General features: G+C 36.7%; 1 protein-coding gene across 4 annotated transcripts in view; it reads right to left on the reverse strand.

The window, feature by feature from the left end:
* Window positions 1-6,539: 6,539 nt before the first annotated feature.
* The window catches only part of ABHD17B (abhydrolase domain containing 17B, depalmitoylase), a 36,074-nt gene continuing 20,436 nt past the window's right edge, over window positions 6,540-22,177 (reverse strand). For all 4 annotated transcript variants that reach the window (XM_081802843.1, XM_081802842.1, XM_006729503.3 and 1 more), the window contains 3 exons: window positions 15,420-15,889; window positions 10,782-10,961; window positions 6,540-8,087 (listed from right to left, as the gene is read on the reverse strand). In XM_081802843.1, the coding sequence (XP_081658969.1) occupies window positions 7,868-8,087; window positions 10,782-10,961; window positions 15,420-15,889 (870 nt within the window). In that variant the 3' untranslated portion in view covers window positions 6,540-7,867. The remainder of the gene's footprint in view (window positions 8,088-10,781; window positions 10,962-15,419; window positions 15,890-22,177) is intronic.

Below are 22,177 nucleotides of genomic sequence, written 5' to 3' on the forward strand. Positions count from 1 at the left end.
TGCATACCTTTTTGTCTTCATGTCTTTAAAGAGGAGCACTTTCAAATTCATCATCTTGGTCAATGACCGTTATTAGTGCTAAGCTCAAGGCTGATTGTGCATACTACCACTTCATATGTTCCCTCTTAAGTTTCTCAGACTGTTGCTAAACCATTTAGAAGCCACTGTTTCAACAGTGGCAACATTAGAAATGGTATGTTGTTCTGTTTCTTGAAAATTCATGACTTTTTAAAAACAAGAATCATAAACGAGAACAGCAATAACATTTGCCAGAGAAGCAAGCTCCTAGCAGCCTGCCCCACAAATCCAGAACTTCTAGATGAACCCAATCTCCTGGGCAGGCAGCGACTAATGCTTACCTCAGGGTGGGGTAGCCTCAGTCGTGGCTGTCAGACTGTAGCTCAAAGCATGCTCTTTCAGGGCTTCAAAAGCAGAGCCATGTTGCTCTTAATTTAGACATACTTTAAGTAGTTCAGTTACATCTGGTTTCCTAGATAATCTGAGTAGAAACAGAGAAATATCAAGTTAGAGCAGAGGAAATAAGCTCACAGAAGCAAGTAGTGGCAGTTAACAGTGTGAAAGGCAAACAGAGGAAAATAGAAAGCAAACATTGGAACCTGAAAAGCAAAGCAGCCTGGGGGCCCACTAAATAATTCAGAGCAGATGACCAAATTTATAATCCTTGCAGCCCTTGAACTGAGAATACCAGGAGAGAAAGATGACAATATTTGGAACATGGCAAAAAACATTCCAAGTTTATTGAAATACAAAAACCTATACACCCAGGAAGCCCAATGAAGAGACCCACAGACAGGCTCAGAGTAAAAAGGCTGAAAATCAAATATAAGGAAAATATCTTGGAAAAAGCTGGAGAAAAACAAAGCATCACTTACAAGGAAGCCCAGTAAGATCTATAGCTGACTTCTCAGCAGGAACAATGGAAGCCAGAAGGCAGTGGGAAAACATTCAAAGTAAGTGCTCAAACAAACAAAAAAACCCATCAACCAAGACTCTGATATCCAGCAAAGGTATCTGTAGAAAAATGAAAGTGAAATAAGGACTTTCCCAGGTAAAACAGAAACTGAAAGAATTTGTTGCCAGGCCAACTCATCTTAAAAGAGATATTCTAGGAAGGTCTTCAGACAGAAAGTAAGTGATGTCAGACAGTAACACAAATCCACAAGACCAGAGAACACCATTAAAACTATAAATGCATATTTTTTCTCATTTTTCTTAAATGAGTTAAAAAGCAATTTCATAAAATATGTACATACAGTTGACCCATATACAACATGGAGGTTGGGGTACCACTACCCTACACAAACATCCATGTAGAACTTCTGACTCCCCAAAACTTAACAGCCTGTTATTGACCAGAGTCTTACCAAATAACATAAACAGTTGACTAACATATATGTATTATATACTGTATGTTTACAATAAAGTAAGCTAGAAATGAAAAAAAATTTTTTTTTTAAAGATTTTATTTATTTGACAGAGAGAGACACAGCAAGAGAGGGAACACAAGCAGGGGGAGTGGGAGAGGGAGAAACAGGCTTCCCGCTGAGCAGGGAGCCCGATGTGGGGCTCGATCCCAGGACCCTGGGATCATGCCCCACATCGGGCTCCCTTCTCCCTCTCCCTCTGCTGCTCCCCCTTCTTGTGCTCTCTTGCTCTCTCAAATAAAGTTTTAATTTAATTGTTTAAAGATTTTATTTATTTGACAGAGAGAGACACAGTGAGAGGGGGAACACAAGCAAGGGGAGTGGGAGAGGGAGCTGCTTCTCTCGGAGCAGGGAACCCGATGTGGGGCTCGATCCCAGGACCCCGGGATCATGGCCTGAGCCGAAGGCAGATGCTTAACGACTGAGCCACCCAGGCGCCCCATCAAATAAATAAAATTAAAAAAACAAAAAACTGTGAGTGAAATAAATGGGACTGTATTCATTGCAAATATCTGCATATAAATGGACTTCTATAGTTCATACTTGTATTGTTCAAGGGTCAACTGTAACCTATTATTGGGCCTATAACACGTAAGTGTAATATAGTGTAATTGCCAACAACAGCACAAATGAAATGAATGTGAGCAAAGCTGTAACAAGCTGAGGAAACGACCACAGATGGTAAAGTAATAACTGTTAACAATGCATTAAGTTTGTAACATTAACAGATGTAGTATGTGGGGAATGCCTAGAAAATACTTATTAGACTTGGTACTCAATGAGATAACGTTTTTGTTATTATACAATGTTACATTTCCTACCACCTCCCCCAAAAACCACAAAAAATCATCATCCAAATACAAGGAATCTTTTTTTGACTTTTATTTGCTGCTCTGACATCCAGGCTAAAAACTTACTTGGAGTTACTTCTCCGTGGTCTATCCTGGGATCATGATTTCAGAAGCCCAGACTTTTAAAAAAAAGAGCCAATTTCTGATAGTGAAAATAAGAACAAGTTTTTTTTTTCTTTTCTTCTTTTTTAATCACAAAAAATAACATAGCAACGTGGAGGATGTCTAAGAAAAGGAAAAAAACTCACCTATAATCCCATTACCTCAACATAATCATTCTTTTATTCCATAGGCATTTACATTTTATTTTAGAGGTATAACAATTTATATTTTTGTTTTTCAGCTGGGATTATATTAGATACTTTAGCAGTTTTAATTATCATTTTCGATAGCTTCACATGTATTCAGGGATATATAAGCTTTCTTGGGTCTCTCTCCCACCTGCCTAATCTTTTTCTCATGGTGGACTTAGAAGGCCTGATGAGCTCAAACTTCCAGACTTGAAAGAGCTGGGGGGGAAAAAAAAGCAAAATCTTTAACTTTGGTGAAGCAATCTAGATGACCTCTGGACTTTAACTTGAATATATCGACACAATTTGAAATTGTTTAAATACAAACACAAGTTTCATCTGAGTAAGATTTATACTGTAAAATGCTAATTAGAAGTCCATGAATCCACCAAACTTTGAATAATTTGGAACAGAGCAGTACATTTATTTATTTTTTATTTTTTTAAAGATTTTATTTATTTGACAGAGAGAGACACAGCGAGAGAGGGAACACAAGCAGGGGGAGTGGGAGAGGGAGAAGCAGGCTTCCCGCTGAGCCGGGAGCCCGATGAGGGGCTCGATCCCAGGACTCTGGGATCATGACCTGAGCCGAAGGCAGACGCTTAACAACTGAGCCACCCAGGCGCCCCGCCCACCAGGTTTCTAATGAAAGAACCAGTTTAACAGCTTTTAGCTCACTGACATTTATACTCTATGCTTTACTTCCTGTTTTTTTTTTTTTTTAAACTAATGTCTGGTGGGTCATTTCCAGGCTTGAGGTATTTGCTTCCTTCCTTGGTATTACTCATTCAGATGCATAATCTATTAGAGATGTAGTAGACAAATGTCTTCTCTCTGCATCCTGCATAACTCAAAACACAATTCCAAGTATCCTACGTGTAGTTCCTTTTTTGGTTACTGGACACTTGGCATGTACAGCCTCATTAGAATGTAACATGCTTGGGGCTCCTGGGTGGCTCAGTCGTTAAGCGTCTGCCTTTGGCTCAGGTCATGATCTAAGGGTCCTGGGATTGGGCCCCACATCTGGCTCCCTGCTCAGCGGGAAGCCTGCTTCTCCCTCTCCCACTCCCCCTGCTTGTGTTCCTTCTCTTGCTGTGTCTCTCTGTCAAATAAAACCTTTGGGGAAAAAAAAAAATGTAATGTGCTACCACAGTATTTAACTATAATGCCTGTTTAAAATTAAGGCAACAAATTAAAAGCCCACCCATCACCATTTAGTAATAACTGCTTTGATACGGTTTTCAATGTAATTGCTTATTCTGTGTTATAATTTGTAGTTAATGTGCTGCTTAAGTAACCACTTGACTGTTTACTCATGTGACTACAATCTTCACTAGGTTTTAACACAGCCAAATGGCTGTTACTGAGCCTAGTGAAAATGGATTAGTGTTAAAATACTTTAAATATATAATTAATTTGATAAATGTGAAAGGCACAACCTACCAACTTAGTATTCAATGAATAATTAGCTGATAAGGAGAAATCTAAGAGCCATTTAAAAAAATAAAATCATGATTAATATTGGAGAGCAAATAAGTTTATGTTGTATTATAATTCAAAGGGATCATTGATGTACTAGTCCAGATAAATTTGATGAAGAGAAGATATTAAGTACAACTAATGACAATCATATTGTGGATCTTGGCAAAGTTACTTTTCTTTGGGTTTGTTTCCTCATCTGTAAAATGAAGGGATTAAGCTATTTCATATCTAAAGTTTTTAAGATTTAGGAGTTTGTCTGGCTTTCCATAATACCTGTTCTTGAAAAAAATTTTTGTCATATAGAATGTCTAAATGTTGGGGAGCCTGGGTGGTTCAGTCGTTAAGCCTCTGCCTTTGGCTCAGGTCATGATCCCAGGGTCCTGGGATTGAGCCCAACATTGGGCTCCCTGCTCAGCGGGGAGTCTGCTTCTTCCTCTCCCACTGCCCCTGCTTGTGTTCCCTGTCATATAAATAAATAAAATCTTAAAAAAAAATGTCTAAATGCACCAAGAACATTCTATTTATAGGACAGTTGATGTCAGTTTACAATTTTAAAAATTTATTTTCATTTTTCAAGCTTTCTTAAAGTGAGCAATACCTAACATTTATAGAAATCACCAAGAAAAACTACTGCAATACATTCTTACGTAGGATACAGAAGTGGTAAATTTCAGTAAGTTGTAAGTCTGGAAAAGTGTATAGATCATAAACCAATATATTAAAGTTCTTTTTCTGCTTTATGTACTTGAAGATATGGCAGGAGTTATGTACACTGCCAAACATTTCCCCAGGATTAGTGTTACCATCCAAATTCCACCATGTTGGTATGCACAAAAGACAACTATCAAAATAAGTTATCTGAGGCCACTCTAGCCCAGGTTAAAAATTGTTATGAGTCTTTACAGATTAATTGGGTTGAGATTTTCGTAACATTAGAAACGTAAGATAGTATATCAATCAATCAGTTCCATTTCTTCTTTTCTAATGAGGAAACTGGTCCAGAGAAGTGACTTGGCAAGGCCACAGAGCTAATTGGTGTCAAGTGAGAAGAGAACCCAGATCTGCTTGCCAATTCTTCTACATGATACTGTCTTCTGGATGCCACAGGGCAGGCAATGCTCTGAAAAGGTAGGAGAAATCTGAATAGATGATAAAATCTTAAAGGGGACATTACATGGTCCATCTAGTTCAATTTCACATTTACATCTGGAATTTCTTCTGCAGCACTGTGGCAGATGTCATTCTGCTTCTCCCAGTGATAAGATCTTCTTCGAACATTAGGAGGCAATCCCTTTCTGTCATGGACAAATAATCAGTTGGTTCTTTCTTACACTGAACTCCAACCTGCCATTTTGGAACTTTCACCTAGTTGTACTGAGTCAAAAAGAATAAACTGTACATGCCTCTCAAGTATCATTCCTTAGGTACATAATTCTCCAGTTGCTCTTTTGGTTTTAGTTTGTGGGACTCTTTCCAACTTGGTAAAACATTCCAGGATTTATTCTAATTTGTGAATATCCTTTTATTGCTTCCTGAAATTAATATTTACAGATGTGGTCCGACTTATCCTTTGTATGAGATTATTGCCCCATGATGAATTTTTCCACACCCTAAAATTATAGCCCATTACAACCGGCTCACATGTTATTTCTAGCAAACTAAAAATATCCAGGTTTTTTTAATCTATAAACTCTTGATAAATGCAATATCATATTCCTATCAATGGCTTTCTACTGTATCGAGGATAATAATCAGGGTCCATGACACCATGTAGGATTGTGCCCCTAACTAATTTGCCAGGCTCATCTTTATGTCATCTGTTCCCTTTGACTTCTGGCCAGGCTTTTTACACTTCAAATGCACTGTCCTTCCTCTAGGCTTCCACATACTGTTCCCTTTAGCCAGCAATGATTTCCCTTGGCCATCAGGTTTAGTCATCCTTCAAAGTTCCTATCAAATATCACTTCTTTGTGCAACTCTTCCTTGCCCTTCTCCCCATGTTCCCCTCCATAAAGTACAATTTACCTGTTACAATAAGCTACAAATCTCCCTCAGCCTTACTCAAATAGTAATACTTGTGCAATAAGGTATCTGTCTCCTTGGTTACACTGTGAAGTCTATGAGGACATGGTCGATGTCCACCTTTATCTGGCATAGGGTATTACATGATTTAGACATTATTTCAATAAATATTTGTTGAATGAATGAATACTGAATTAGTATGATCAATATTTTAAATTTAACAGGTAATCAAAGAAAACACGTAGCTGAACTCTGGGGTGTAGGTTGTATAAAAAAAGGAATTGTACAGGCTCCACAACAATCTTGATAAGGAAGAAACCTCTTCAAAAAAAGAAGTGATGATAAAATTGAGAAAACTACACAACTATGTTCTACAAAGATGAATGGTAAATGTTTTCAGTCTTTATGGTAAGGGATGGGAAGCATGGAAGAAGGCAAACAAGCACAGCTGGGTGGTATATTTGTTGTTTTACTGTTAATTTGACACATCTGAACCAAAGCATTCACAATACTTGATATACTTTGAAGATAATCATATACTATAGTCTTAGACATAACCACAGAACAAGCAGAACAATTAAAACTACATAAGGCCTTAAAATATATCCACAGTGTGTATTATTTCAATATTCATTCATGTACAAATTAGACTACATACCGTTAATTTTATTTTTATTTTACTTTCATTGTTTTATTCAGGCAGGATTCAATCAAGGAAAGGCAACTTAGTTTTTGTGTGTGAGCTTTGTTTTTTACTACATTGGTTAATATAAAAGTTATGAATTAAATGTTCTCTTATCTCCTGTATCCACGAGTGAATCCATGAAATTCTCAGATAGTAATCTAAAACAACAGATCCTATTAAAAATAGCCAAGGTGAAAAACAACCAAGTAGCCAGCCTGTTTGTGGTCTTGAAGAATATCTAACGGACTCTCATGTTTTCTTATAATGAAGAGTACTGTGATTCTATGAGATTAGTCAAAATTTAAAACAACATTGCATACAAAATCTTTCTTGAAGCTCTAAATGCCTTTTTAAATAAGAAAAATGAGAATTTTAAGTAGTTGCCTCACAGTACCAAACCTATAAGTCAGAACTAGTTAAAATTCAGTGCTATCATGACTTCTCATTTACAGGTAACTAGTTGGTAAATTAATAGATGGTATAAAAATTAAGACTTACATCATTTTTTTTTTCAAAGGAGAAAATGTATGATAACCAGGGAATACAGAAAATTCAATGTATTTTACAATAAAATAACTGTTTAAACCTCAATCCCTGTACAACAGGGTTTAGGTCATCTCTAGTGAACTTGCACGTTTTCATACAGTCTATTCTATTATGAGTACTTGAATTGCTTTAGATATACAGCTTTTTATTGAAAGAATATTACATTTGTATACCTGGATAAGATTTAGTACATTGAGATGTTTTAAAAATATCTATAAATTTGTTTGATATGCAAAAGCATTTGGCAATACTTTTACAGCATTTGATTTTACAGAATTAAAATTTCATACAGTACTCATTTTGATGTTTAAAAAAAAATTCACAGAAAAAATATAAATTACACAGCCTGACTGCATGATACTGTTATTTCCAGTTTCTAGTTCTGGTAATAAAAACCTTCATTAAGTCTGTTAACAAATCATTACCTGTACATTTATGAAGGCAACTGACATGATTTGCAAACAAAACCTTCAGGTTTTATGTTATTTACCAAAGAGTGCAGTTCAGCAAGAAAAGAAAACCCAGTCTGCAAATTTACAGAATATTTTACAAATTTACCAGTTCCTGTGACACAAACTGTTTCAACCTTTCAAGGTACTGTCCATAAAGTTCCACATCATTGTGACCTGCCCCTTCAACCCACAGAGGCTCCACAGGTCTTTGGCAGCGCTCAAACAGTGCGAGGCCATGTGAAAAGTCAATGACTTCATCTTCAGTCCCATGAATTATTAATACTGGGGAGGTTATCTTAGAGATTTTGTCAATGCTGTAAGAAAAGAGAAGGGTGTAGAAAGTCAATGAATTAGCTACGAAAAGGAACGTAAAAACAAATTTTCTTGCGATATCCCAAAGATCATTCAAATATCAGAATGGTCTTTGAATTAACCCAGAAGAAACGGATACCTCTTGGATTTCAAATAAGATTTAAAAGTCACTTTACATACTCCTTTTATTTTAAGATTACCTGAGGAAGCTAACTTCATGCACTTCTGTTTCGAGGGAATCATTCGTTACTGTCAACCTACTGCACCTTTCTACAATGTTTAGCACAGAGAAACGTAGGTTGGAAGGAGAGGAGGAAACTAAGGAGTATTCAAGTATGTGCTAACTTTATACCTCTCTGCACTCATTTTTTCTCTCCTTTAATCTACTAAAATGACAGCAAAATGTTTTTTGTTTTTATTTTGGGTTATCAACTCACAAAAATAGGAAGAATGCAATAAACATAAAATTTTGGAGCTGGAAAGCAGATAAATGTGTGGGATAAGAGATTAAAAGTGTAGGGAAAAGCCAATTTTAAGGGGATAGAAGGTAAAGTGAAGAAACAATCCAATTTATACCATGGGATACCCCAGGAGGCTAGGAATTGACATGGGGATGAAGGCAGGTGATAGAGGAATCTATAGAATTTGTTCAAAGTCTGTTTAAGAATGAAGTCCCTCTCCTTTAGGTTCTTTCCCCCTCTTTTTGTAGATTGGTAGCTGCACTCTACCCCAAACTGAAGGTTTTATGGACCAGGGAATTGCGAGGCACAGTTTAAGGCAAGAGGTAAACACACATACTGCTGCTATGAACCCATTTTCTGTACTGAGTTCCCAGAATGCTGGCAGCCAGGCCTTCACTCCTCCAGGGAGGACTTTTAGAAAGACTCCTTGGTGGAGACTATATACACCTTAAGAGGAAAGATACAGAAATAATGACACAGGATAGGATCCCCAAGTAACTGTTTGGCCAGATCACTGTATAGTGAAGCTCACACGCAACAAGACTTAACCACCTGCTTCAGATCAGCAATTTAGTTTCTCACTTTTACATATGAAGAGACAACCAAGAATTATCAGACATCAGAGAACACTTTAAGTATCAGACAGATCAAAACAATTTTAAAAAGGCAACTTGAAGGAGACATAAACTATACAAAGAGACCTTATAAACGAATTTTAACACTTAAAAAAAAAATAAATCTTTCCAGAGAGAAAGAAGGCATTATAAAATGAGGATACAATCGTGAAAAAGGAAATCAATGGAATAATTCAAGGCTACACTTGGTAAGGAAAAACGCTTGGGTATATTATTTGCTATCAAATGTTCAACAGTCTATGGACTCCCGAGAAATAAACGGAGGGTTTTAGAGGGGAGGGGGTGGGGGGATGGGATAGCCCGGTGATGAGTATTAAGGAGGGCATGTATTACATGGGGCACTGGGTGTTATACGCAAACAATGAATCATGGAACACTACATCAAAAACTAATGATGTACTGTATGGTGACTAACATAATAAAAAAAAATGTTCGGTAATAAAGGAATTATAACAAATAAAAAGAGATTTATGTTCTTTTTCAAACAATTTGAAGTTAAGTGCTGCTCTCTTTGTTGGCGTAGCAGAAATGAAAGAGGAAGCTGGACAGAGATACAGGGTGGCAAAAGCATTACCCCATTTCCCCAAATACTCCATCATTCTTAGTTTTCCATTAGAAGCAGTATAATGCACATACCTTCCAATATACCATTATCTATAACATAAAACAAACCCCAAATTAATGTAAAAACAAAAAACCTCCCACAGCCTGCTCATATACTCCCACCATTAGCTTCCCTACAAAAGTGATGCCTTACTGGCTAATGATGAAAAAATTTGCTTTTGAAATGACCCTTGTTGTTTTTATAAAAAAGCAAGTGATGACTCTGGCCTTTGGCCCACCTATCATTCACAAAAAATTCTTTGTATGGCTGCCAATTGGGGAAAAGAAATAAGACTGAAATTTGCCAGCTTCTCACTGCTTGCCTTCTCCTTTTGAGAAAAATGGGCCATCAGTTTTTTCCAATTATGAAGAGGAGCTAGAGGAACTTTCATCTTGTCTTGAGAAGTAGTCCTCCTTTCAAATTTGAATAAAACTGTTTGCAGATTTTGTGGTGGCAATACATTCAAGTTAATTTAAGACAGAATTTTTTTGCAATTCACTTCTTTTGTAAATCAGCTATCATCAGATGCCATTCACTAATATTCATGCACATGTCTCATTTTCCCTTTACTCTTCCTCTCCTCCAATATTCTATCTCACTGAATGGTACCATTATTCATTAGCAGCTCAAGTCAGAACCCTAGGAATTACATTCAAGTTCTTTTGTTTAGCATCTTCTATTCACTTTGACACTCAGTTCTATCAATTTCATTTCTCAAATTCATTCTCTTATCTCTAATACTACTAGTTAGTGCTACTCTCTAGGGTATAAGGCCCTCAGCTCTTTTCATCAGGATTATTACTGTTCAAATATTTCAGCCTCCTGACTAGGGTCCTGCCACTACCCTTTTCAAAAATTAATTTTTCACAATTTCTATAATACATATACAACAGAAGTTCATGGCTGAATGAGTTGTATTATGAATACCTTAAGTGATGAAAAAAAATGCCCTTAAAAATTTCTTTGAATTAAACGATTTTGAATATTGATACTTACTTTGGGAATGCATCAAAACAGTAGGTCTTCTTGGTATCAGGAAAAGCAACACGCATTCCCGAAGTCAAAGGAGAATGAAGAATAACAGCAGCACTCTCATACCGAGCAGCAAGATCCACAGATGGTACTGTCCCTATACTTTGGCCATATATAATCACATTTTCAGGGCGAATGCCATATCTACAAAGTTCAGAAATTAAAAAAAAAAGTGGAGAATTGGACTGATATGAAATATTCAATCATTTTCTTTTTTAAAGATTTTATTCATTTATTTGAGAGAGGGAGAGTGAGAGAGCACGAGAGGGGTGAGGGGCAGAGGGAGAAGCAGGCTCCCCACCGAGCAGGACCCTGGGATCAGGAGCTGAGCCAAAGGCAGATGCTTAACCGACTGAGCCACCCAGGCGCCCTACAGTCAGTCATTTTCTAAGGACTTAATCTTATAATAGAATGACTTAGAATGAGACAATGTCAACTTTATACTTAAAATATATTTCATAGCCATCATTATCATATTTAATGCTACAATAAAATCTATATTCTTAGCTTATTTCATCTGTTTCATCTTTTGGAAAAATAAATGCTGAGGTCTTTTAAAACTTCAAACTTAAATGAATTCATTAAATCATTTATGCAATTCAACGTAGCATACTGTTGGCTAAATCCTGAACATATTACATCAGTTTTTTCCAATTATTTTTAATAGATTGATGTTTAATAGACATTAACTGCCTTATTTTCCATTCAAAGTAACAAAAGTTCGTTGTCTAGACATCAAAAGTGGCTCATTTTAGGGCGCCTGGGTGGCTCAGTTGGTTAAGCGACTGCCTTCGGCTCAGGTCATGATCCTGGAGTCCCGGGATCGAGTCCCACATCGGGCTCCCTGCTCGGCAGGGGGTCTGCTTCTCCCTCTGACCCTCCTCCCTCTCATGCTCTCTGTCTCTCATTCTCTCTCTCTCAAATAAATAAATAAAATCTTAAAAAAAAAAAATATTTAGAAAAAAAAAAAGTGGCTCACTTTATTTTTTGAAGTTGGTCATAGTGATGAAAAGTGCTACACATATGGTTACTGTATGGAATGAATAAAACAATATATATATTTTAGCTGAAAGCAAATTACTATTTTTCTTGAAAGTTGCCTTTACTATGGACTAATGATTGGAAAGATAAACATATTGAAGAGACTTTCAAATGCCTTATGATTCAGTTAATTATGAACTTCATGCTAAAATCTCAAGTACTGCCTTTACCTAACCCTTAAAAATGTTGCAGATTTAAATATGTCAACTCATTGCCTCAAATATATCAAATATAATCTATGTTCCAAGCATTGTTACTTGTCTATGGTATAACTGTCCCAACTGTAAACTACTGCAAGTAGAAATGAAGTGCTATAGGAGCTAACGAATGTGGGGTTAAGGGTTAGAGTAAGATCAAATACGCTTTTCCACTTTAGAAGCCTGAGAGCAGTCACTTCTGGATGCTAACAGCCATTTGCACAACAGCATCCGGTCTTTTGAAAAGGTAATGGAGCTTTCCAAGTATCTAAACATGAAAAAATTGCAAGACAAACCCCATGTGCTCCCTCTGGCCCTTTCCAGGGGCCCAGGGCTCTTTGAACTGTCCGGGTAGTGACATACTTCCCCATAATTTCTTCCAATCATTCCTACATAAGCATTTAGATATGCCCCAGAGGTTGGGTTCCATCTACTCCAGACTAACTCTAAATGTAAGTAAATTGAAAAAAGTCTTTTTCTTTACAAAGACCTGACTAATTCTTCATAGGAGTGAAGAAGTTACAAAAATGAACATCTGCAGCATCAGCATTAACTCTTGAGGCTGTATGGTTGCTGTTAGCTGAGTAGCAGCACTGTTGGTGGCGACTATGGGTTTTAGGCTAATGTTAGCAATGGCAAGGCTCCAGAGTAGAAGCAGATGCCAATTTAGCATCAGAGAACTCAAAGTGTTAGTAACAGAATTTCAGAACAGTACAACTTAGAAAGGACTTTAAAGACCACCTAATCTAGTTCAGCTGCTTATGAAGCAGATGGTCAAAGTCAGAGTAAGTCAGTGGCAGACCTATAATTAGAATCCAGGTACCCTGACTCCCAGTCCAGTGACTTTTTCATTATAGCACACAGATAATGAGCTCAAAGACTGTTGTACTATTTTGAAATTCATCTATTCTGCCCTTGTTCCTCATTCATCAAGTATGTGTGGCCATTAACTATGTTTAAAAAGATGAATTAAGTCAAGACTAGAAATTATTTTATAAAGTTTCCTTCAAATTGACATCAGACAAGAGGAAAAATAGGAAAAAGTTAACCGGGCGCCTGGGTGACTCAGTCATTAAGTGACTGCCTTCGGCTCGGGTCATGATCTCAGGGTCCTGGGATGGAGCCCCACATTTGAGCTCCGTGCTCCGCGGGAAACCTGCTTCTCCCTCTCCCACTCCCCCTGCTTGTGTTCCCTCCCTCTCTCGCTGTGTCTGTCTCTGTCAAATAAATAAAAATTAAAAAAAAAAAAAAAAGGAAAAGTTAACCACCTACAAGAGTGGATTTTTTTTTTTTTTTTTAACATAAACTTTGAACACTGAATTGGATACTAATATGTTCTGGCTGAATAAAGTTATCTTTTCATGTTATGAGAAGCATTAATAATGAAGGCTATCTGCTATTACTTAGCACCCTTAAAAACTGTCACAATCCACTGAAGTTATACTTTAAAAGAGTGAGTTGTATCTCAATAAATGTCATTAAAAATATTTATTATCATATTTTCCTGACAGGTACTATACTATATTCAATTGGCTGAGTCTGGAAAGTGGGAACTCATTTATTTTTGTTTGTAGGACCGAGGGGACTGATACCATTATATCCGAAGCAGATTTTGACTCTGGTCATTTAAGGCAGTTTTTAAGTTTACAAATTTTTACCATTCCCTGCCCCCCCCCCACTCGTTACCTACTTCTTATAATACCATTTTTTTTAACTCATCAGGTATGTTTTCATATCATTTCAAGTGATTTAAGAATCCCCTCTATATGAAACTTTGCAATGAGAATATAGTTTTATTATATATCTTATAGAAGTAAATACTTTTAAAAGTATTTTCTAAAAAAGGTTATGCCTATTAACAAAATTGTGGAGGTTCTAACTGAAACCATCAATATTTATTTATTTATTTAAAAGATTTTATTTATTTATTTGCCAGAGAAAGAGAGAGAGTACAAGCAGGGGGAGTGGCAGGCACAGGGAGAAGCAGGCTCCCTGTTAAGCAAGGAGCCTGATGCAGGACTTGATCCCAGGACCCTGAGATCATGACCTGAGCCGAAGGCTCATCTGAGTCACCCAGGCGCCCCTGAAACCATTAATATTTAAACATTAAATTAGAAATGATAAAATTTTTAAGTCCTTTAAGCTTTAGTCTAAAATACTTTGGAAATCAGGCAGCTTATCAGTGGACAATATGAGGAATAACTTGAACTAAGCTATCTTTATTGTACATGAACCATCTGATGAAAAAAACCCTGAAATCTACAAAACTGAAATATTTTACAATATTGGTGAGTAGGAAAGATTAAAGCAATTTCTAGTTCTCAAAAATATATTGTTATAACCAAAGAATAACTGACATGGTAAGAGAATTTGCTTAAATGATTTATCATAAAATTACCTTTTTTTGTGTGAGATCATCTCTCCAAATTTTTTTAGTCCAGAATGCAAAGTAAAAAATCTCACTTTTATAGAATGCTTTAAAAATAGTTCCAATAAAATATCTGTAAGTCATACTTCTAAGAGATTACATAAAATAATGCAAACCCTGGCTTATGATTTTAACAAAAACAATCCAGTCTCTTATACTCTTAATGACAGAATAAGTAAATCATTAGCTAAGTCATGGTTATCTCTCATTCCCTTGTTTATTCAAAGTTGCAACATCACACTCCACACGTTTATAAAACCAAATATTTCTCATCGGCTTACATTTTAAAGAAAATCACACACATGCACTAACAGACACAAATGAGATCTGTCTTAAAAACTATGCTATTTTGGGGTGCTTGGGTGGCTCAGTCAGTTAAGCGTCTGCCTTTGGCTCAGGTCACTATCCCAGGGTCCTGAGATCGAGCCCCACATCCGGCTCCCTGTTCACAGGAGGCCTGCTTCTCGCTCTCTCCCTGCTTGTGCTCTCTCTCACTCTCTCTCTCAAATAAATAAATCTTTTTTTTTTAAAGATTTTATTTATTTATTTTGAGAGAGAGAGACACAGCGAGAGAGGGCACACAAGCAGGGGGAGTGGGACAGGGAGAAGCAGGCTCCCCGCCGAGCAGGGAGCCCAGATGCAGGGCTCGATCCCAGGACCCTGGGATCATGACCTGAGCTAAAGGCAGACGCTTATAAAATCTTAAAAAAAAAAAAAAAAAAAAAAATCACTTGGAAAAAAAAAAAACTACGCTACTTTTAAAAATTTAAAATTACAATCTAAGAGCTTAAGTCTTAATAGGTATATATTGGTAAATATAATGTCTATTAAGTACTTCAAAACATGTGTTATAAAAACTACTTCCTTTTTTTATATAAGACAATTTTAGTCAACCATCATAATAGATGTGCAAAATAATTCCCAATTATGATTTACCTTGTCCTAAGAGCAAGCCAAGCAGCTTCGATATCTGCATAGAGGTTCTTCTCTGTTGGTTTCCCGGAACTTGCGCCATATCCAGAATAATCATATGAGAATATATTACAATTAATCCGTGATCCCAGTCCTATGTAAAAGCTGCTCATCTGACCAAGATCAACAGCATTTCCATGTGAGAAGAGTAAAGTATATTTGGCATTGGGTGAACAACGCACAAACATGCAGGCAATTCTGTTGCCTTTACTGGTTCTAGTCATGAAACACTCAATAGCATCTTTTTCTCTAGAAGAATATTGCCAGTCTGCTCGTTCTGACAGATGTAAAGTCCAGCGGCTTCCACTTTCATCACACATCAAGGTATAAGTAGGATCAGGTGGCAAAAATGCTAATTTTGAAGCAATTTTCCCAGGGCAAGGCGGACAGCAGAAGAGGCAACATAGCTCACTAAATGAAAGATTATTCATTTTCTGAAAAAGAAAAGGAGATAGCAAATGTTTTAATTATTGAATATGGATTCTGTATTTTCATAGAATAGAAGCTCAAAAACAAAGGCAGTGGTAAATTCTACTGCTGCTCAGTGTCGACTGATATTATTTCAAGTATCCTTTGCCTAAACAGATTTTTGACATCATTCTAGATATAATTTAAATCCTCTGGTGAGGCAAATATTCCTGACCAGGAGATACTCAACTATTACAGGACGTTTCAAATAGTAGTGATTATGTAATATTTAACCAAAATATGAAAACGAACATGAAGAGTAAAGGCAGTATCTGTTATTGCTCCATAGATAACAGCATAAGAGGTATGAAATATCTTTAGAGTAGTGTGTAATTTCTGGGTTAAGTCAGTGAAAATTCTCAGAATCTCATGGAAAGGTAGGTATTTAACACGATACAGTAAATATATAATGATACCATATACATTGTTCATTTTCATGAATGAAATGCTTGCTATTTGTCAGGCATTGTGCTAGGTATTCTATGTGTATTACCACATTTAATCCTCAAAACAACCCTGGTTGATCTGAGACCAGAAACTTGCACAGTGTGGGGCAGCAGTGGAGCCAGGATTTGACAACAGGCTCAACCACTGTCCTACATCTGTGGGCTACACTGCCTCAAAGGCTCAGAAAACGATTTGTCTCGGAAGCCTATCATTTTAGCCAGTGGCTCAAATAACCTATAAAACATTAAAATATATGTGTATATATAATTATTGCCCAAATTAAAAAGGCTACAATATGAAAGATACAAAAAAAGTATAAAAATCGGCTAAAATTTCCTATATGGTTACAAGGGAAGGAGTGTGTATAAGGTTTTAAGTCAGAGATAGCTGGGGTGGAATCCCAACTCTACCACTTACTAGCTGTTTCCCTTGGGCAAATTGTTTACCTTTTCGACCCTCATTGTCTTCCTAAGCAGATGAGGTCAATGTCTGGTTGTGAAGAACAAACACAATGATGTAGTTAGGACATATACTACAGCAATGGCCATACAGAGGGCACACTTAAGGATGGTCTACTCTCTCCTGTCTTTTTCATTAATATTTTTAAAGTACTTAGTTGATATTAAGTCAGGAACAAAACGAGAGTAATACTTGTTTGCCCTACTAGCATTTCTTTTTATCTTGCCCTTTCTCAAATTCCTATCCCTTTTTATTAGCAGTAGGTGATGACTGCTTAGTTCCAGGAAGAAGGCATTCAAAACAAACACCTGCTAGAGATTTGGTGGCACCTGATTTTCTACAAAAAAAATCTAAACAGGAGGATGGAAAAAAATATACATCATACCATTATACCAAATGTAATTATATATGAGAAGAAATCACCTCAGGAGACTAAAGAAGTGAGATTATGTGGAAAGAAATGTCCTTTTCACTCACTACAGAATCAAAATCTTGTTCATATGCTCAATACAAATGTATTGATTTCCCAAAATCTAGTCCATGTGCTCAACAGACATGTACTAATTTCCCAGTGTAAACAAATTAGGTAGAAAGAAGGAAAAACACACACAGCTAGAGAAACAACATAGGAGTGATATAAAAGGATTTAAAAGAGTAAGAGAAGGGAAGAAAGTGTCTTTTGGATATTAGGAAACGCCTTTGCTTGCTATTCTACCTTTATTCCTTTTCAACCTTCAAAAAAATATAGCATGAATAAGTTAATGTCATAGTCTAGTTGGAAAAAGAGACTGATAAAACAGAAGTGACAATGAAGTGTCATCTTTAGTGGTAACTCTAACTGGCTCTGTGAAATACTGTACTGAGAAGGATTCTAAGGGCATACACAAGGCTTGGCAGGCAAAGAACAGGTCATAAATTAGTGATGTCTACTACAGGATTTGGCTACAGATTTATTATCCTGGTCATGAGGATATAGGACCTGGCGAAGAGGATGGCAGGAAAGAAAGTTCTAAGGGTTAGTTTAAGGGAAGGAGATGACCTAGAAAAAAAAAGATGAGTTATAAGGCACAGTATTATCAATGCTATCTGTTTAATAATCTGTCTACAGCTCTTTCTTGCTTCCAATTACCTTACAACCAGCAACTGCTGACCCTTGAGAGTCTATTAAAAGCTTGGTTGATAATAAGTAAGCTGTACGTAGCTTTATGTTCCTATAATTTACCTCTTGAACATGAAGACTTTTTTTTTTTTTTTAAAGATTTTATTTATTTATTTGACAGAGAGATAGAGAGCACAAGTAGGCAGAGAGGCAGGCAGAGGGAGAGGGAGAAGCAGGCTCTCCGCTGAACAGGGAGCCCAATGCGGGGCTCGATCCCAGGACCCTGGGATCATGACCTGAGCTGAAGGCAGCCGTTTAACCGACAGAGCCACCCAGGTGCCCCGAACATGAAGACTTTTATATATGATAATAAAGTAATTTAAAAATAAATCTGGCTGACTGAATATATGTAAAACTGCACAGTTGCTTCTGGGGATGAACACCAAAAGAGAGAAGCAGAAGGAGAAAAGGTACAGTGCCAGGATCTAGTCTAATGAAAGGACAACCTGACCTTTTTTTTTTTTTTTAAGATTTTATTTGAGAGAGAGAGAGTGCACGTGTACACATGAGACGAGGAGCAGACGCTTAAGGACTGAGCCACCCACGCGCCCAACAACCTGACCTTCTTAATGTCAGTGGAAGAGATTATTCCCACCTCCACAGCCCTAAACCAGGTAACTGGTGTCCATTTAATAATAAAAACTTGCAAATTATCACTTTTCTAATAAGAGGCATATGGTACAGGACAGCAACCTAGACTTGCTTAAAAAAAAAGTATACATAAATAAACCTAAGTTTTAGTAACATGAGAGCTAAACAAGTTATTGAGGAAAAAAATTTATTCTTGAAATTTAAAAAAACATTGAAATATCTTGTTAAATGTGGGTAATTTTAAGTCCCATTTGTTTTATATAAAATTCATCTGAATAAAAATATATCATTTATCAGTTATTTCTTGGCTAACAAAATCTTGAAGAGACAAGGCAGTGAATAATTGTAGGGGGAAAATGATAAACATCTGAAAGTACACAACAGCAAAAGACAGATAAATTATTTAATTTAGAGCAGAATTTTTGGACCAGACAAAACAAGGATTTAAAATAGAGGCGCCAGGCTGGCTTAGTCAGTGTAGCATGTGACTCTTGATCTCAGGTTTACATGTAAATTCAAGCCTCACATTGGGTGTAGAGATGATACTTAAAAACAAAATCTTTTTACTGTTTTTTTTTTTTTAGATTTTATTTGTCAGAGAGAGAGAGCACAACAAGCAGGGGGAGCGGCAGAGAGAGACGGAGAAGCAGGCTCCCTGCTCAGCAAGGAGCTGGATGTGGGACTTGATCCCAGGACCCTGGGATCATGACCTGAGCCAGAGGCAGATGCTTAACAGACTGAGCCACCCAGGTACTCCTTAAAAACAAAATCTTTAAAAAAAAAAAGTGAATTATAATAAACCAGTTTTAAAAAAGAGAATACTTAAAGATGTAATGGAAAAATGTCATACAGAAAAATCCAAGTGGAATCCCTGATACAGAGAAATCAGTATCTAAAACAAAGAACCTGATGGATTGGGTACAAGAATCAATAACTGAAGAATGTATTAGTGAGCTGAAAGATCCAAGAATTTCAAAACAGGGAATTTTTCAGGATGGAAGGGATGACAACAGAGAAAACATAAAAGAAAATTTAAGGAAAATAGAAGTAGAAATACCAGTATCAATAATCTAAGAATTTCTCAGAATTAAAGAAAAAATTCAGCCTGAAATTGCTCAGAGTGCCAAACAGGTATTTAAGAAAATTCTCACAGGCTAGACAAATTATAGTAAATATTAAGATTGCCAGAAACAAAAATGTGAAAGTTTTTTTTTTTTTTTTTAAGATTTTATTTATTTGACAGAGAGAGACACAGCGAGAGAGGGAACACAAGCAGGGGGAGTGGCAGAGGGAGAAGCAGGCTTCCCGCGGAGCAGGGAGCCTGATGCGGGGCTCGATCCCAGGACCCTGGGATCATGACCTGAGCCGAAGGCAGACGCTTAACTGACTGAGCCACCCAGGTGCCCCAATGTGAAAGTTTCTAGAAAGAATGACTGCCTACAAAGGAACAAGAACAAGATGAACATCTGACTTTTTAAAACCAACACTAGAAACAAGAAGATACTGGAGAGAGAGTTTTAAAGTGAGAAAGAAAAAAGCCCAAAACTTTCAACACAGAGATAAAATAACATTATAGGGATAAAATAAATTTAGCTGCAGGCATACTAAAACTCGGAAGGCTTACCAAACCGAGACCCTCTTTTTTTTTTTTTTAAAGATTTTATTTATTTATTTGACAGAGAAAGACCCAGTGAGAGAGGGAACACAAGCAGTGGGAGTGGGAGAGGGAGAAGCAGGCTTCCTGCGGAGCAAGGGAGCCCGATGTGGGGCTCTATCCCAGAACCCTGAGATCATGACCTGAGCCGAAGGCAGACGCTTAACGACTGAGCCACCCAGGCGCCCCTAAAACCGAGACCCTCTTTGAGGAACTCCAGCAAGGACGAAAATAAATCCAAGAGAATTCTACGAATATCTCACATATGATAAAGAAAAGTTAATATAATGTTTTGTTTTAAAGCAAGCAATGGAGGAAAAAAAAAGCAGCAAAGTATATCCCCAAACAATCCAAAATCAAGACTTTGGGGAATACGAATATAAACAGAATTGGAAGAAGAGTTAGGGATTTAAGTGAAAAATGCGCTGTGTGCAGGCACTGGTTACTTGCCTTGTTCAGAATGGTATTAATATTGATAAACTTAAGACATGGAAGAAAAATATGACTATTAATGAGTCAGATATAACCACCATAAAATTATAGATTCTAGGATACACCTTAAGTAGTTATAGTTATTCATTATAAATGTCCAGCTTTGACTATTTGTCAGTGTGTTAAACTCAAGGAGTACAAACATAAAGAAATAATTAAGGGCAGATATCAACAAAATAGAGAACAAAAACCAGTATCAACAGATCCCAAAACTGACTCTTAGGTAACTCATTTAATCCTTTCAACAACCTTCTGAAATAGGGACTATCAATTCACCCATTTTCCATTTGAGGAAACAGAGGCAGAGAGTAGTTATGTAACCTAACAACGGTCACACAGCTGGGTAAGTGACAGAACTGTTATGTGTGGCAGAATGACTCTGGAGCCTGAACTCATAACCACTGTTTTGTGGAAAGAGTACCCACAGAAGACTGACGAACAGAGATAGGCAAAAAACCAAAATACTAAATGAAAAAGAAGACAGACATACATAGTTTTAAAAATTAAAATAAAAAACCCCAAAAAACCAAGTATGTTTGAGGATATGAATTAAATTCTTGAGTAACATAAAAGAACAAAAAACCCAACCCAATTAAAAAAATGGACAAAAGATTTGACATTTCTCCAAAGAAGAGCTACAAATGGCTAAAAAGTATGTGAAAAGATGTTCAATATCATTAAGTATTAAGGAAATGCAAATGAAAACCACAACAATACCACTTCATACCTGCTAGGATGGCTATAATTAAAAAGATAGGTAAGACCAAAATTGACAAGGATTTGGAGAAACTGGAACCTTTATACACTGTTGGTGGGAAGTAAAATGGAGCAATTAATTTGGAAAACAGTTGGCAGTTCCTTAAAAAGTTTAAACATAGAGTGTTAACATTTGACCAAGCAATTCCACTCCTATGTACATATACAAGAAAAATGAAAACCTATGTCCACACAAAAACTTGTACATGAATATTCACAGTGGCATAATTCATAATAGCCAGAAGGTAGACACCATTCAAATGTCCATTAAGTGATGAATGGGTAAACAAAATGTGGTATATCCACATAATGGAACATTATTCAGTCATTAAAAAAACCCCGAAGTACTGATGCATGGTATAAAGTAGATGAATCTTGAAAAACTTATACCATGTGAACGGCAATCACTAAAGATCACTTATTGTATGATTCCATTTATATGAAAAGTCTAGAAAAGGAAAATCAGTAAAGTCTAGGACCCTGGGATCATGACCTGAGCCAAAGGCAGATGCCTAAACACTGAGACACCCAGGTGCCCCTGATTACATCTTAATAAAGCTGTTTACTGTGGTGCCTAGCTGGTTCAGTTGGTAGAACATGGAACTCCTGATATCAGGGTTGTAAATTCAAGCCCCACACTGGGTACACAGATTACTTAAAAATAAAATCCTTTAAAAAAAAAAAAGCTTCTTACCT

Source organism: Leptonychotes weddellii, chromosome 14, assembly GCF_054177405.1.
Source record: "Leptonychotes weddellii isolate Sample4059 chromosome 14, ASM5417740v2, whole genome shotgun sequence".
In the NCBI taxonomy this organism is placed as follows: domain Eukaryota; kingdom Metazoa; phylum Chordata; class Mammalia; order Carnivora; family Phocidae; genus Leptonychotes; species Leptonychotes weddellii.